Here is a 13468-nt window from a genome sequence, read left to right on the forward strand (position 1 = left end):
ACAATGGCAGAGAATTGCCCACTCGATACAAACTGCAGCAAAAGCAACACTTGGGTACCAAAAACCACCGTCAAGAAATCCGTGGTACGATCAGGAGTGTCGTAATGCTACTGATATTAAAAGCGCAGTGTATAGGGCGGACAGTAGCAACACGTAATACGATATCGTAATGAAGCCAATGGTCAATGACATTATTGAAACATACCAATGCGGCTTCAGACCTGGCAAATCCACCATTGACCTGATTTTCAGTCTGCGCCAAATCCTGGAAAAACCCCACGAAAACCACATTCGACAGCCCTATCCGTTCATAAGTGTTTAAAGCCAAAATTACTACGGCTATGCAGGATAACTACAACTGGTACAAGGTCTGCAGTTAAAGTAGGAAAGGACCTATCGGAGCCCTTCAATACCTAACGAGGATGCAGACAAGGTGACAGTTTGTCGTGTGACCTGTTCAAGATCCTGCTTGAAAAGGTCATACGAGATGCAAATGTGAACAGAAATGGCACTCTGTACACCAAACAGCATATGTTACTCGCCTACGCCGACGACATCGACATAATGGGTCGAACATTGAGAGCGGTAACAGCCACCTTTGAACAAATTGAGAAGGAGTCTGCCAAAGTGGGATTGACAGAAAATGGCGAAAAGACCAAGCTGATGGTATCAAAGCGCAAGACGACCAGTAGACTCGGACCAACTGTGGAACTAGTAAATCTTGTGAGAATGGATGAGGATGCCCCAGCTAAAAAGGCATATAAATTCGAGCCAAGTGATGGTTCACGCAGAATCCGATGGAAAGATTAAGTAGAAGCTCGGCTTATGGAACAATCGTTCTGTTATAAGCCAGCTAAGTACGTAAGTACGTATGTTCACCAAATAGTGGGTGGTATGTAACATGCGAACAGTTCGAACTTAATGTTGTTTTGTACTTTTATTTCTGTAAAAATGTCTATTGGTTTCTATACGCAGATGTCATGATTTGCTTAAGAAGGCGTCTTTGTCGTTCATACGACCTCACTAGCACATGAACTTTTTTCGGACCTCTTTACCAACTTCAGCTTGTCTGTATGCACTGTTTTAGTTACTGATATTCAACACACCTGTAGAGAGAATCCTCTTCTAAATAGAAGTCTTCGGTAATCCACTCATATCTCTGTATTTAAATTGGTATAAATTGAAATCGCTGCATTCAGAGCCTCTATACATATAGCCGTGTTTTTTATATGTCTACATAGCGACTCTCAGATTTTACCCCGTCCTGGCTGTTAGCTTGTCAGAAAGCCAAGGGTATATATCCTTGGCTTTCTGATTGTCTTAGAGACGTTCACTCTCCAGCTGGTCTATATAATCTATTTAATTTCGCCCGTCTATATTGATACTCGGACCTTCAACTAGTATATATAGAGACTACTTGCTTTCAGCACGTCTTTAGTGAGACTCTGCCTTCAGCTTGTCTATATAGACGGCCTGTATTTAATTTGTCTATATATAGATACCGTCGACTTTCAATTAGTATATTTGGAGACCATCGGGCTTCAGATTATCTGTGCGGTATAGACTCCATATAGATACCCCTGGCTTTAAGCTTGTCTATTTAGAGTCCCAAGACTTCAGATTATCTGTGCGGTATAGACTCCATATAGATACCCCTGGCTTTAAGTTTGTCTATTTAGAGTCCACAGGCTTCTAAACTGCCCAAATAAAGATCCTCTTCCTCAAGACCGTTTCTATATAAAGTTTATTTTCTAAGCTACTCTTTGAGCTCTATCGAGAGAACTTCGATCATCATGTATAGAGAATATCCGCCTTCAGTTCTTTTAAAAAAAATCCCTTTATTTAATTTTTATGTACTCCCGTTTAAATCGTATATAAAAAGAAAATCTCCCTTAAGTTTATGTATAGAGCTCTTTCATCGACGAACTTAAGCTGGTCTCTCACTCTCTTTGCCTTGCAAATATTAGTTACACAAATATTATAATTTCTGTCTACGATTGTTCGTTTCTTCAACAGTTCAAGGCTATTGCGGATCACATTATGTAAATCAGTTTTCGAAAAAAGAAAAATTGTAATTATTCTGGCACTTTGTTTTGTTGTTGTTGCTCATTTTGTAACTTTCTGTTCATGAACTATGATGACTTGCGTGTTTGGAAACATTGAATGAACCGAAAAGAGGGTGTTGCTCTGCTTGGTTTACAAATCAGTGACACAAATCGTGGTTTGGAATTTCAAACAGTAGTGGCAATAGTTTGTCCTTAGTCCTGGGAGCTCATCAAACTTTCAAACTAGACACGTGTTATTATCCTCAGCAGAAACAAATCATAATGTGAACTTTTCCGCATCACCAAGTTTGCAATATCTGTGCTGCAGCAAAACAAAAAGGGATTTTACTTACCTCCGCAGGACTAATGAAGACAAAACCTGTGAACTATGTAACTACGTGAGTGCGAATGTGTGTTGTTGTTACGTTGTCCTTGTTAATATTACTCAGTGATTCATTACACTCCTGCACCTATACCTGTGTGCGAAAATGATTTGCATGTCAATAAAAGCACGATGTTCCTGCTGCTACTGATGATGATGGGGTGGTATAGTTGGCTGATGTTCCCTGATAATGACAAACATATCTTTTGGACATCTTGCCATCGTGATTGAATGGTGAATGCCAAAATAAGTTCACTAGAATTTTTGGGCCACTCCTTTTACCTGGGACAGGTACATCAACTGAGGAGCAAGGGAGAATAGGAGAAAGTAATGACACTTTCTGTTCCGGCCCATATTACAAACGAGAAATTTTCAAATAACTGTGTAACTTGTTTACCGTTCATTTCGTTCGGCTTATTATTCACCATTGAATGAGCTTGTAGTTTCAAAAAGAAAGAGAGAGGTGCCATACCTCCCTTGATAATTTATCATGAACTTCTAAGGAACAGATGATTGTTCCTACTGCTGTATTTCATATTGTGTCCAGGGAGTGGCTTTCTTTGAGAATATTTCATTTTGTATTTAACTTTTCATTTGTGGTGCTTATTTTTATGTCCCTAGACATTTTGTGGCTGTTTTTATTGCCTGACTGGCCGCCTACTGCCACTATCTTGTGTAAGTTTTTACATTTCCTTATAGTCAAATGGCGGTAGGAGTTATTTTATTAAACGGATTCTTTTCATTCTTTGTAATACACTTGGGGAAGTAAACTAAACCGAAGTGGGGAGGTGGTTGAGGTAAACAAATTTTCCTTTTTTTATTTTATTGTCAACATTCCAAAGGAGAATATGAAATATTATGCTAATTTTGGGCTGAGGACAGTAAGTAAAAGTGTTAAGGAAAGAACGGAAGTTTTCAAGTACTTGCGGAATGAATTACTGACCAAGTTATGGCTACGCAAACTATGCAAAACTATTTTTTTTTATAGTAGACACATCATTGGAATTTTTTTTAAAGAGAATCAGATGCAAGATTCGAAATAATAAATTTTTTTATAAACACTTCCGAACATGCAGCATGTTCATAAAGTCTCCTGACATTGATTTTGTTTAGAGAGACTCATTGACGTTCAGCTCGACGGTAAGTAATTTTGGCAATTAAGATCATCTGCATGATGCCTCCCTGTTTTAGCTCATCTGTATAGTGACAGCATGGGTTTAGAATCGTCTATGCAATAGAAAAATAATCAGGTCCTGCATATTGGATGCTCTAGTCTTCAATTCATCTTTAGAGACGCCCTATCTTCAGCTCGTCTATAAAAGTTGTATTTTATCTCGCTTCACTGTATAGACTCCTTGCCATTAGCCCGCCTATAAAAATCCCGGTCTACATCTCGTCCATAGCAGGTTTTGTCTGTAGTTGGTTCATAAAGATTCCTTACGTTTAGATTATCTATGGAGACTCACTACCTTTAGCTTCTATATGAAGATTTATATAGTTCCTTTTGAAAAATCTTCTTTTTGTACCCTTCACCACACTGTGGTGCTGAGTATTATGTCTTTGGGAATATATTTGTAACAGGCAAAATAAATCGAGGTAGATCCATGGTTCCTTTTGATAATCCGTTCATCTGTTCATCCGTCCATGTATTTTAGTGAACAGTGTACAGGTCGCATTTATGATTCGATTTGGACAAAATTTGGCACATGTCACTTATTTGGCCCAAGGATGAACCCTATTGAAATTGGAGAAAATCGGGTCAGATTTAGATGTAGGACTTATGTATAGTTTCGTCCGATTTTTTGTAAATGGTGCTCTAAACTCCAAAGTTATGGGTCCGATTGAGACAAAATTTTACACGGGGTACATAATTAGGTCTAGATTGATATCGGTTCAGATTTAGATATATATCCCGATTTTAGGTAAATGGTGCACCATACTGCCAATATTGGTCCGATTCAGACAAAATTTTACACAGAGTACTGAATTTGGTTCAGATTGATGTATGCGAAGTTTTTTATACCCTTCACCACACTGTGGTATAGGGTATTATGTGTTTGTGCATATGTTTGTAACAGGCAGAAGAAATCGAGAATCGAGGTTCCTTTTGAGAATGTGCATAGAATCACTTTCTGAGTCGATTTACGCATGTCCGTCCGTCCGTCTGTCCATGTATTTTTGTGAACAAAGTACAGGTCGCATTTATGATCCGATTTGGATGAAATTTGGCACAGTTCACTTATTTGAACGAACCCTATTGAAATTGGAGAAATTCGGTAGAGATTTAGATATAGCTCCCATATATAGTTCCGTCCGATTTCATGTGAATGATGCACCAAAATCCTAATATTTGTCCGATTGGGACAACATTTTGTACAGAGTCCTAAATTAGGTCCAGACTGATGTCTGCGAAGTTTCTTTAAAATTGGTTCAGATTTAGATATAGGTTCCATATATAGTTTCATCCGATTTTATGTGAATGATGCACCATTTTGATATAGGTCTTATATATATTTTCGTTCCAATTTATGTAAATGGTGCCCCGAAGGCGCTATGTTTGTTCGATTTACACGAATTTTGGCAGAGGGTATTAAATTGATTATAGAGTAATAAAAAGGGGGTATACAACTGTTGTTCAATTAGGTCCATGTGTTTATATATAGCTCCCATACATAATTTTACTCGATTTCATACAAATGGTACACCAAAGAATCCAAGTTTACCTGTTTGACATGCAATTTCAGGATATTGTAGATATTAACATCTCTTGTATGTGCCGAAAGTGGTGAAGGGTATCATATAGTCGGCTCTGTCCGACTTTTGAAGTTTTCTTACTGGCTTTGAAATCGGTTTAGATTTAGATATAGCTCCCTCGTATATAGTTTCATTCGATTTTATGTAAATTCTGCACCATATCCTCAATGTTTGTTTGATTGAGACAACATTTTGCATAGCGTATTGAAGTTACTACAGGTTGACATCCGTATTGAAATTGAGGCAGGTTGTTGTCCGTGAAATTTTGTTGAAATCGGTTGAGATATAGCTCCCATATATATTGACGTCAGATTTTATGTAAATGGAGCACCATACTGCTAATATTTACCCGATTGAGAAAGAATTTTGCACAGCGTGCTGAAATAGGTCTGGATTGATGTATGCGAAGTTTTGTTGGAATCGGTTCAGATTTAGATATAGCTACCATATATATTTTCGTCCGAATTTATGTAAATGGCGGACCTATGAGTCTAGTTTTTTTATATTCACGAAATTTAGCAGCGGGTATGGAATTTAGTGTAGAATGCTTTGATTAAGTTTGAAATCGGTTCAGATTTAAATATAGATCACATATATACTATAGTCCCATTTTATATAAATGCTGCACCACAGATCTTGTGATATTTGCACGATATTTTGTTGTTGAAATCGGTTCAGATTTAGATATAGCTCCCTCATATATTTTTGTCCGATTTTATTCAAATAGTGCAAATGTTGGAGCCTATGTTTGTTCGCTTTACATGAAATATTGCATAGCGCGTATTGGATTGAAGACGTTTCAGGTTAAGATATAGCTTTCTCATATGTTTTCATCCGATTTTATAAAAAAGATGTACCAAGGAATTAAAGTTTGTCCGCTTAGTGCATAATGGAGGTAAATTTTGGATAGCGCAAAGATGCTATGTCTATTATATCTAAAGGATATTCTTCATATGAGAATATCTTGTGGTGAAGGGAATCATGAAGTCTGTTCCGTCCGAATTTTGAGCATTCCTTACTGGTTTTCGTGTTCTCATTAAATCTGACTTTCAGTTTGTCTATAAATATAAACTATTGATCTCGTTGAATGCTCGTTCTTGCTCATCAGCTCATCTTGATGTTCTGTTCTCGAATTTGACAAAAGAAACTTTCTGTTTCAGCTCATACCCTCCAATCTGCAGCTTGTCAATTACGACTTATAAACTCGTTCTCGTTATAAACTCCCTTCAGATCGTCTAAAGAGACTCCCTTCGGAACGTCTGCAGAAACTCACTTCAGATCGTCTAAAGAGACACTCTCCGGATAGTTTACAGAGACTCCCTTCACCACGTCTATAGAAGACCACCTTCAGTATATAAGCACTCCATTTAGCTCGTCTATAGAACACTTCCTTCAGCTTGTCTATATAGACTCCATTCACAACGTCTTTACAAGACCACCTTCTGCTCGTATATAGAAGACCACCTACAGCTAGTCTTTAGAGACTCCCTTCAGCTCGTCTATAGAGACTCCCTTCAGCTCGTCTATAGAGACTCCCTTCAGCTCATCTATAGAGACTCCCTTCAGCTCATCTATAGAGACTCCCTTCAGCTCATCTATAGAGACTCCCTTCAGCTCGTCTATAGAGACTCCCTTCAGCTCGTCTATAGAGACTCCCTTCAGCTCGTCTATAGAGACTCCCTTCAGCTCGTCTATAGAGACTCCCTTCAGCTCGTCTATAGAGACTCCCTTCAGCTCGTCTATAGAGATTCCCTTCAGCTCGTCTATAGAGACTCCCTTCAGCTCGTCTATAGAGACTCCCTTCAGCTCGTCTATAGAGACTCCCTTCAGCTCGTCTATAGAGACTCCCTTCAGCTCGTCTATAGAGACTCCCTTCAGCTCGTCTATAGAGACTCCCTTCAGCTCGTCTATAGAGACTCCCTTCAGCTCGTCTATAGAGAATCCCTTCAGCTCGTCTATAGAGACTCCCTTCAGCTCGTCTATAGAGACTCCCTTCATCTCGTCTATAGAGACTCCCTTCAGCTCGTCTATAGAGACTCCCTTCAGCTCGTCTATAGAGACTCCCTTCAGCTCGTCTATAGAGACTCCCTTCAGCTCGTCTATAGAGACTCCCTTCAGCTCGTCTATAGAGACTCCCTTCAGCTCGTCTATAGAGACTCCCTTCAGCTCGTCTATAGAGAATCCCTTCAGCTCGTCTATAGAGACTCCCTTCAGCTCGTCTATAGAGACTCCCTTCAGCTCGTCTATAGAGACTCCCTTCAGCTCGTCTATAGAGACTCCCTTCAGCTCGTCTATAGAGACTCCCTTCAGCTCGTCTATAGAGACTCCCTTCAGCTCGTCTATAGAGACTCCCTTCAGCTCGTCTATAGAGACTCCCTTCAGCTCGTCTATAGAGATTCCCTTCAGCTCGGTTCGTCTATAAAAAAAACTCCCTTCAACTCGTCTTAAGAAGACACCCCTCGCTCATCTATAAAATACAATCTTCTGTTGTTCAATGTTTACCCATTCAGTTCTCGTCGAATAATTTGATTTCATATTTTCTATTTCATTTCGAAATTACAGCGCCATGTGACGCAATATTTTTTATTTTCCACTAATTATAGATTTCTAATTACAAATCGCAATCGACAATAGAAATTTCATTGGAATTATCAATTTCATAAAAATGATACACACATTCATACCATCATCCACAAATAGACTTATTTAAATGGAATTCAAAATGCTGTTCATTCACACTAACACCCACATCTGCGCAACTCAGACAAATATTGAATACGAAATCCAAAATGATTTTGTAAACAAAAATAAAAAACCACACCAATGTAAACAACTTGAAGTTCAATTAGAATTTTGCCAAAGTAGAATTCATAGCCAAAAGTAAAATCATAAAAACACACCACAACCAGCGAGTCACATTTGTGGAACAGTGAATTCTGATGACATTTCATCATCAAGTGTAACGACAGGGTGTAAATAAATAATACGACTATGCATAGAAATGCAAACAAATAATGCGAAGAATAAAAGAAAACAAAAAACAAATGTAATGAAATCCTTATCTGTTTGTGTCTTTGATGCGGCAGACGAATTTGGAAAAATATCCTTTCATGGAAAAAATAATTGTAATAAAGGCGTGTATTGCGAAGTAGGAGAAAGAGGTACTTTGTAGAATAGCTGACTGCAAGAAGTCGCAAAGGAACTGAAAATAATCCCTATAGATAAATTGAGGGGACTGAAGGGAGTCTCTATACACGAGATGAAAATGATGTCTTCAATAGACGAGCTAAAATAAGTGTCTATAGACGATCGGATGAAGGGGGAGTGTTTTATAGATGAATCTTTATAATTTAACTGAAGGGAGTCTACATAGAGGAATGGAGTATTCTATATTTAAAGTGAGTATTTTTAACCGATCTAAAGGGAGTTTTTATAGACGAGCTTACAGTACTCTTTGAGAATCTAGTTTTTTTTGGACCATTTATAGACATGGAGTCTTCTGTAGACGAACTGGAGGGACTCTCAAAATACGAGGTAGGAGGAGTCATTATAGACAAGAATATGGGCGTATCATAGATAAGGGCTATATAGAAATCTGAACGGATTTTTCCGAAACCTACCACACATCATTCTAGACACAAATCCAAGACTATGTATGGACCTTGGTGTACCATTTACTTAAAATCGAACGAAAATTTATATGGAAACTATAAATCTAAATCTGAACCGATTTTCACGAGATTTAACACACATTTTTCTAGACTTAAGGGAACCCCCCCCCATTCTAGATTTTATTTTTTTAAGATTTTCAATGGGCTGGTAAATGAATACCAATGCTAGTTAAGGTTTGTAACTTGGCACATATATATTTGAAGATTTAAAAAGGAAGAAAAATAATTTACCAACATTTGTTGTTGTTGTTTTGTTGTTGTTTTTTGGGTTCAAAGAGAAGTCCATATTTTCGATGGCGGGCATGATAACTCCTCACTGGAACATCGGAATCCGAAAATTCCAACGGTGTTAGAAAGAGGACATGTCTGGCTCTCGTATGAACTAGGATTATTGACTTCGCACAAAAATTAACAAAATGGCGGAACTTTGAAAAATTTTTTTTTGGAAAATCGCCTATTTTTTACCACAAACTAAGTTAAAAATAAGGAAGATCTTCACCGATTGGCTTTATCCTAGTTCATACGAGAGCTACACACTCCCAGAGAAACGTGTAAAAATTTGAAACCGATTGGATTATTAGTTTTTGAGTTATCGTGCCCGCCATTCGTTTTGAGAAAAATGCGTTTAAAGTTTGAGAATCACTCTTGCCGTCACTAGATGCTGACACAATAAATCGGCTATATCTTCAAGAGTTCTTGAGATTTTCACTTGAAATTTTGTAGGAACATTCTAGAATTATAGTAGATTCGAATTAGATAAAAAAAATTTTGACACCGAGAATGGGGGGGTCCCCTTAATTCAATAAGCTATGTCAAATTTCGTGGAAATCGAAGGATATACAGGGACTTTGGTACACAATTTACCTCAAATCGGACGAAAATATATATGGGTGTTATATCTAAAGGGTGGCGTAGGGGATGATAGATACCAAGTAACGGCTCTGATTGGCTTTAACATGGCAAAGTCCAGGCTTATCTTGGTCCCTCTTTCATCTCAATTGTGGACACGAAGTAAATCAGACGATTACGCCCTGTATTATAGCTGCCATGAAACGAGAAATGAATTTGGCTGCGGATTTATGGTTAGCAAGAGAATAAAAGCTTCTAGTATCAAATAGTGGCGTTGAAGAAGATACCCCAGAACTAATAAGAGATGATGGTATAGAGTGTATACCACCTAGCCAATTTGGCTAGATGAATGCATGCCCAATGATTGGAACGTCAGCATCCTGTGTCCCTTTCACAAAAAAAGGAGACAAGATAAGATATGTGTCAACTATAGAGGAATAAGTCTCCTTCCCGTCACATATAAAGTGCTATCCAGTGTGCTGTGTGAACGATTGAAGCCAATGGTCAATGACATCATTGGACCATACCAATGCGGCTTCAGACTTGGCAAATCCACCATTGACCAGATTTTCACTCTGCGCCAAATTCTGGAAAAACCCACGAAAACACTTCGACGCATGTCCCATATTCGTCGACTATAAAGCCGCATTCGACAGCCCTATCCGTTCAGAGGTGTTTAAAGCCATGTCTACGTTCGGCATTCCTGCAAAATTAATACGGCTATGCAGGATAACTTTAAGAGGCACAAGGTCAGCAGTTAAAGTAGGAAAGGACCTGTCAAAGCCCTTCAATACCGATCTTTTTAACATCCTGCTGGAGAAGGTCATACGAGACGCAAAGGTGAACAGAAATGGCACTCTGTACACCAAACAACACCAGTTACTCGCCTACGCCGATGACATCGATATAATGGGTCGAACATTGCGAGCGGTAACAGCCAACTTTGAACAAATTGAGAGGGAGTCTGCCAAAGTGGGTCTGGTAGTAAACGGCGAGAAAACTAAGCTGATGGTATCAACGCGCAAGACGTGAGAACTACAGCTTCGAGGTAGTTAAAGACTTTATATACCTTGGTACCGCCATAAATAAAACGAATGACATCATTTTTGAAATTCGGAGAAGGATTGTGATGGCCAACAGATGCTACTATGGTCTAAGTAAGCAGTTTAGAAACAAGGCCACCTCCCGCCAGACCAAACACACACTTTACAAGACGCTGATACTATACTATGCTATTATATGGATCAGAAGCATGGGTACTTGCGCAAGCAGATGAGGCAGCTCTTGGGGTGTTTGAAAGAAAAATTCTCCGAAAGATCTACGGGCCGATCTGCGTCGACGGTGAATATCGGCGTCGAATGAACCATGAGCTTTACAATTTATACGCGGACATCGACATAGCCAGTCATATTGAGCTGCAGCGACTACGGTGGCTAGGCCATGTTGTGCGGATGAATGAAAATGCCCCAGCTCAAAAGGCATATAAAAATGAGCCTACTGATGGTTCCCGTAGAAGGGGAAGGCCACGAATTAGATGGAAAGACCAAGTAGAAAACAATATCTTGGAACTTGGTCTTCCAAATTGGTGGATTTGCGCGCTTGGAAATCTTTTTTAAGCTCGGCTTATGGAACAACCGTTCTGTAACAAGCCAGCTAAGTAAGTAAGTAAGCTATACCTAAATCTGAACCGATTTTCACGAAACGTAACCCAAATCATTCTAGACCTAATTCATTACGTTGTGCCAAATTTCGTGCAAATCGAAAGATATATAGAGAGTATGGTTCACCATATACCTTAAATCGGGCGAAAATATATATGGGAGCTATATCTACATCTGTACCGATTTTTCCCAATTTCAAAAGGGTTCGTCCTTGGGCCAAACAAATGAGCTCTGCCAAATTTCATCAAATTGGAATCATAAATGCGACCTTTACTTTGTTTACAATTTAACATGCACATGCATAAATCGATTTAGAAAGCGATTCTATGCATATTCTCAAAAGGAACCATGGGCCTATCTCGATTATTTTTGCCTGTTACAAACATATGCACAAAGACGTAATACCCTGTACCACAGTGTGGTGAAGGATATAAATATACGCTCTTTGATAATTCCCAAATCTCCAAAAAATATTTTTAAGAATCATCACTTTTTCTTAAGTCCCTAAAAAATGTTTTATGTAAGTCCACAGAAAAATATTTAAAAGTATATGCTTTTTGGTAAAAAATCGATGATCTATGGCATGCTCTCGAAAATCGCTTTACAAAATCATGCTCTTTGCTTCGAGTCTTTTTTAATTCTAAGCTTACAGCCAATTCCTGAAACAAACTAATTTACGTCCTTTCTTGAGGATTCGAAAGATATTTAAAAAATATATGTTCTTTATTAAGTCCGTTTAAAAATATTAAAAAGTTGAGCTTTTTGGTATATTCTCCTAGTTTTACAAATTTACGCTCTTTGCAAAAGTCAATAAAAATGAGTTTATCAAAAAGGTTTCCTTGTGGAATATTAAATCGATTGACTTTATTCTAAAATAAGATTCTGCCAAACATAATGGAGTTCCCTAAGCTTCTTAGTATTTGCATAGCATATTCTTACTTCAATATGGGAGCTACTGATTTTATTTGCATTTCCTTGACAGGTGGTTGTTGTCATGAATTACGTATTTCTTCCTCTTCCACAAAGACTTAGTTTTCCAAAAAAAAAAAAAAAAAAAACGAACCAAAAATAAAAACAGATTCTTATTATTTTTGTTTTGCTTCCAAAGTTGATGAAGGATGATATTGGAAATAAGAACTTTATGTATGTGTCCTTTAAGTTTGAAGGATAATGGGGTGCCATTTTAAGTTACATTTAAGAAAAACAAAATTCTACATATTGTTAAGCCAATTGGAAACGAATGTCATGAGTTATTTAAATTATTTGTCAGTTGCAGATAAAATTGAAACTAAACTAGATGTTAAAATACCTCAACACACATTCCAATAACTTACCTATAAAGTAATTTGTGACAGTTCTCATCCGTTTTGTTGTTATGACAATCCATACAACAATTAAGTTGCCACCGGTCGCCACAATGACCATAACACCGTAAAGGATACTCCACAGGACTTGGCGCCACCATGGCAATATGAAGGAAATGTCACTGCAAAGGGAAAACAAAAAAAAAAAGAGAAAAGAGACGAATGAATTACGAGTAAATAAATAACAAATTATAACGGCAATGACAATACTCAACGTAGTATGCAAAATAACAAAAATACCAGCAAATAATATTACACACAAACACACACACAGAACAAATGCTAATACTCTTAAGTCCTTGCAAAAAGTATGAAACACCCTTCACCACACTGTGGTACAGGGTATTATGTCTTTGTACATAGGTTTGTAACAGGCAAAGGGAAACGAGACAGACACATGGTTCCTTTTGAGAATATGCATAGAATCACTTTCTGAGTCGATTTATGTATGCCCGTCCGTCCATCTATCGGTCTGTAGATGTTAAATTATAAACAAAGTACAGGTCGCATTTATGATCCGATTTGGGTGAAATTTGGCACAGCTCACTTATTTGGCCCAAGGACGAACCCTATTGAAATTGAAGAAAATCGGTTCAGATTTATATATAGTTCCCATATATAGTTCCCATATATAGTTCCCATATATTTGGCATAGCGTAATGAATTAGGTCCAGAATGATGTGTGCTAAGTTTCGTGGAAATCGGTTCAGATTTAGATATAGCTCCCATATATATTTTCGTC

The 13468-nt window shown here is 38.0% G+C and overlaps 1 protein-coding gene across 1 annotated transcript in view; it reads right to left on the reverse strand.

Annotated features, from left to right (window-relative positions):
- Nucleotides 1-12935, reverse strand: part of LOC133322130 (tachykinin-like peptides receptor 99D) — a gene marked incomplete at its 5' end in the record, with an annotated part of 73124 nt that extends 60189 nt beyond the window's left edge. The window contains one exon of the mRNA XM_061531179.1: nt 12697-12935. Coding sequence (XP_061387163.1) covers nt 12697-12935 — 239 coding nt within the window. The remainder of the gene's footprint in view (nt 1-12696) is intronic.
- Between the last annotated feature and the right edge of the window lie 533 nt (nt 12936-13468).

The sequence above is a fragment of the Musca vetustissima genome, unplaced genomic scaffold, assembly GCF_032173495.1.
Source record: "Musca vetustissima isolate MV318-11 ecotype Yass unplaced genomic scaffold, APGP_CSIRO_Mvet_v1 utg76065, whole genome shotgun sequence".
Lineage (NCBI taxonomy): Eukaryota > Metazoa > Arthropoda > Insecta > Diptera > Muscidae > Musca > Musca vetustissima.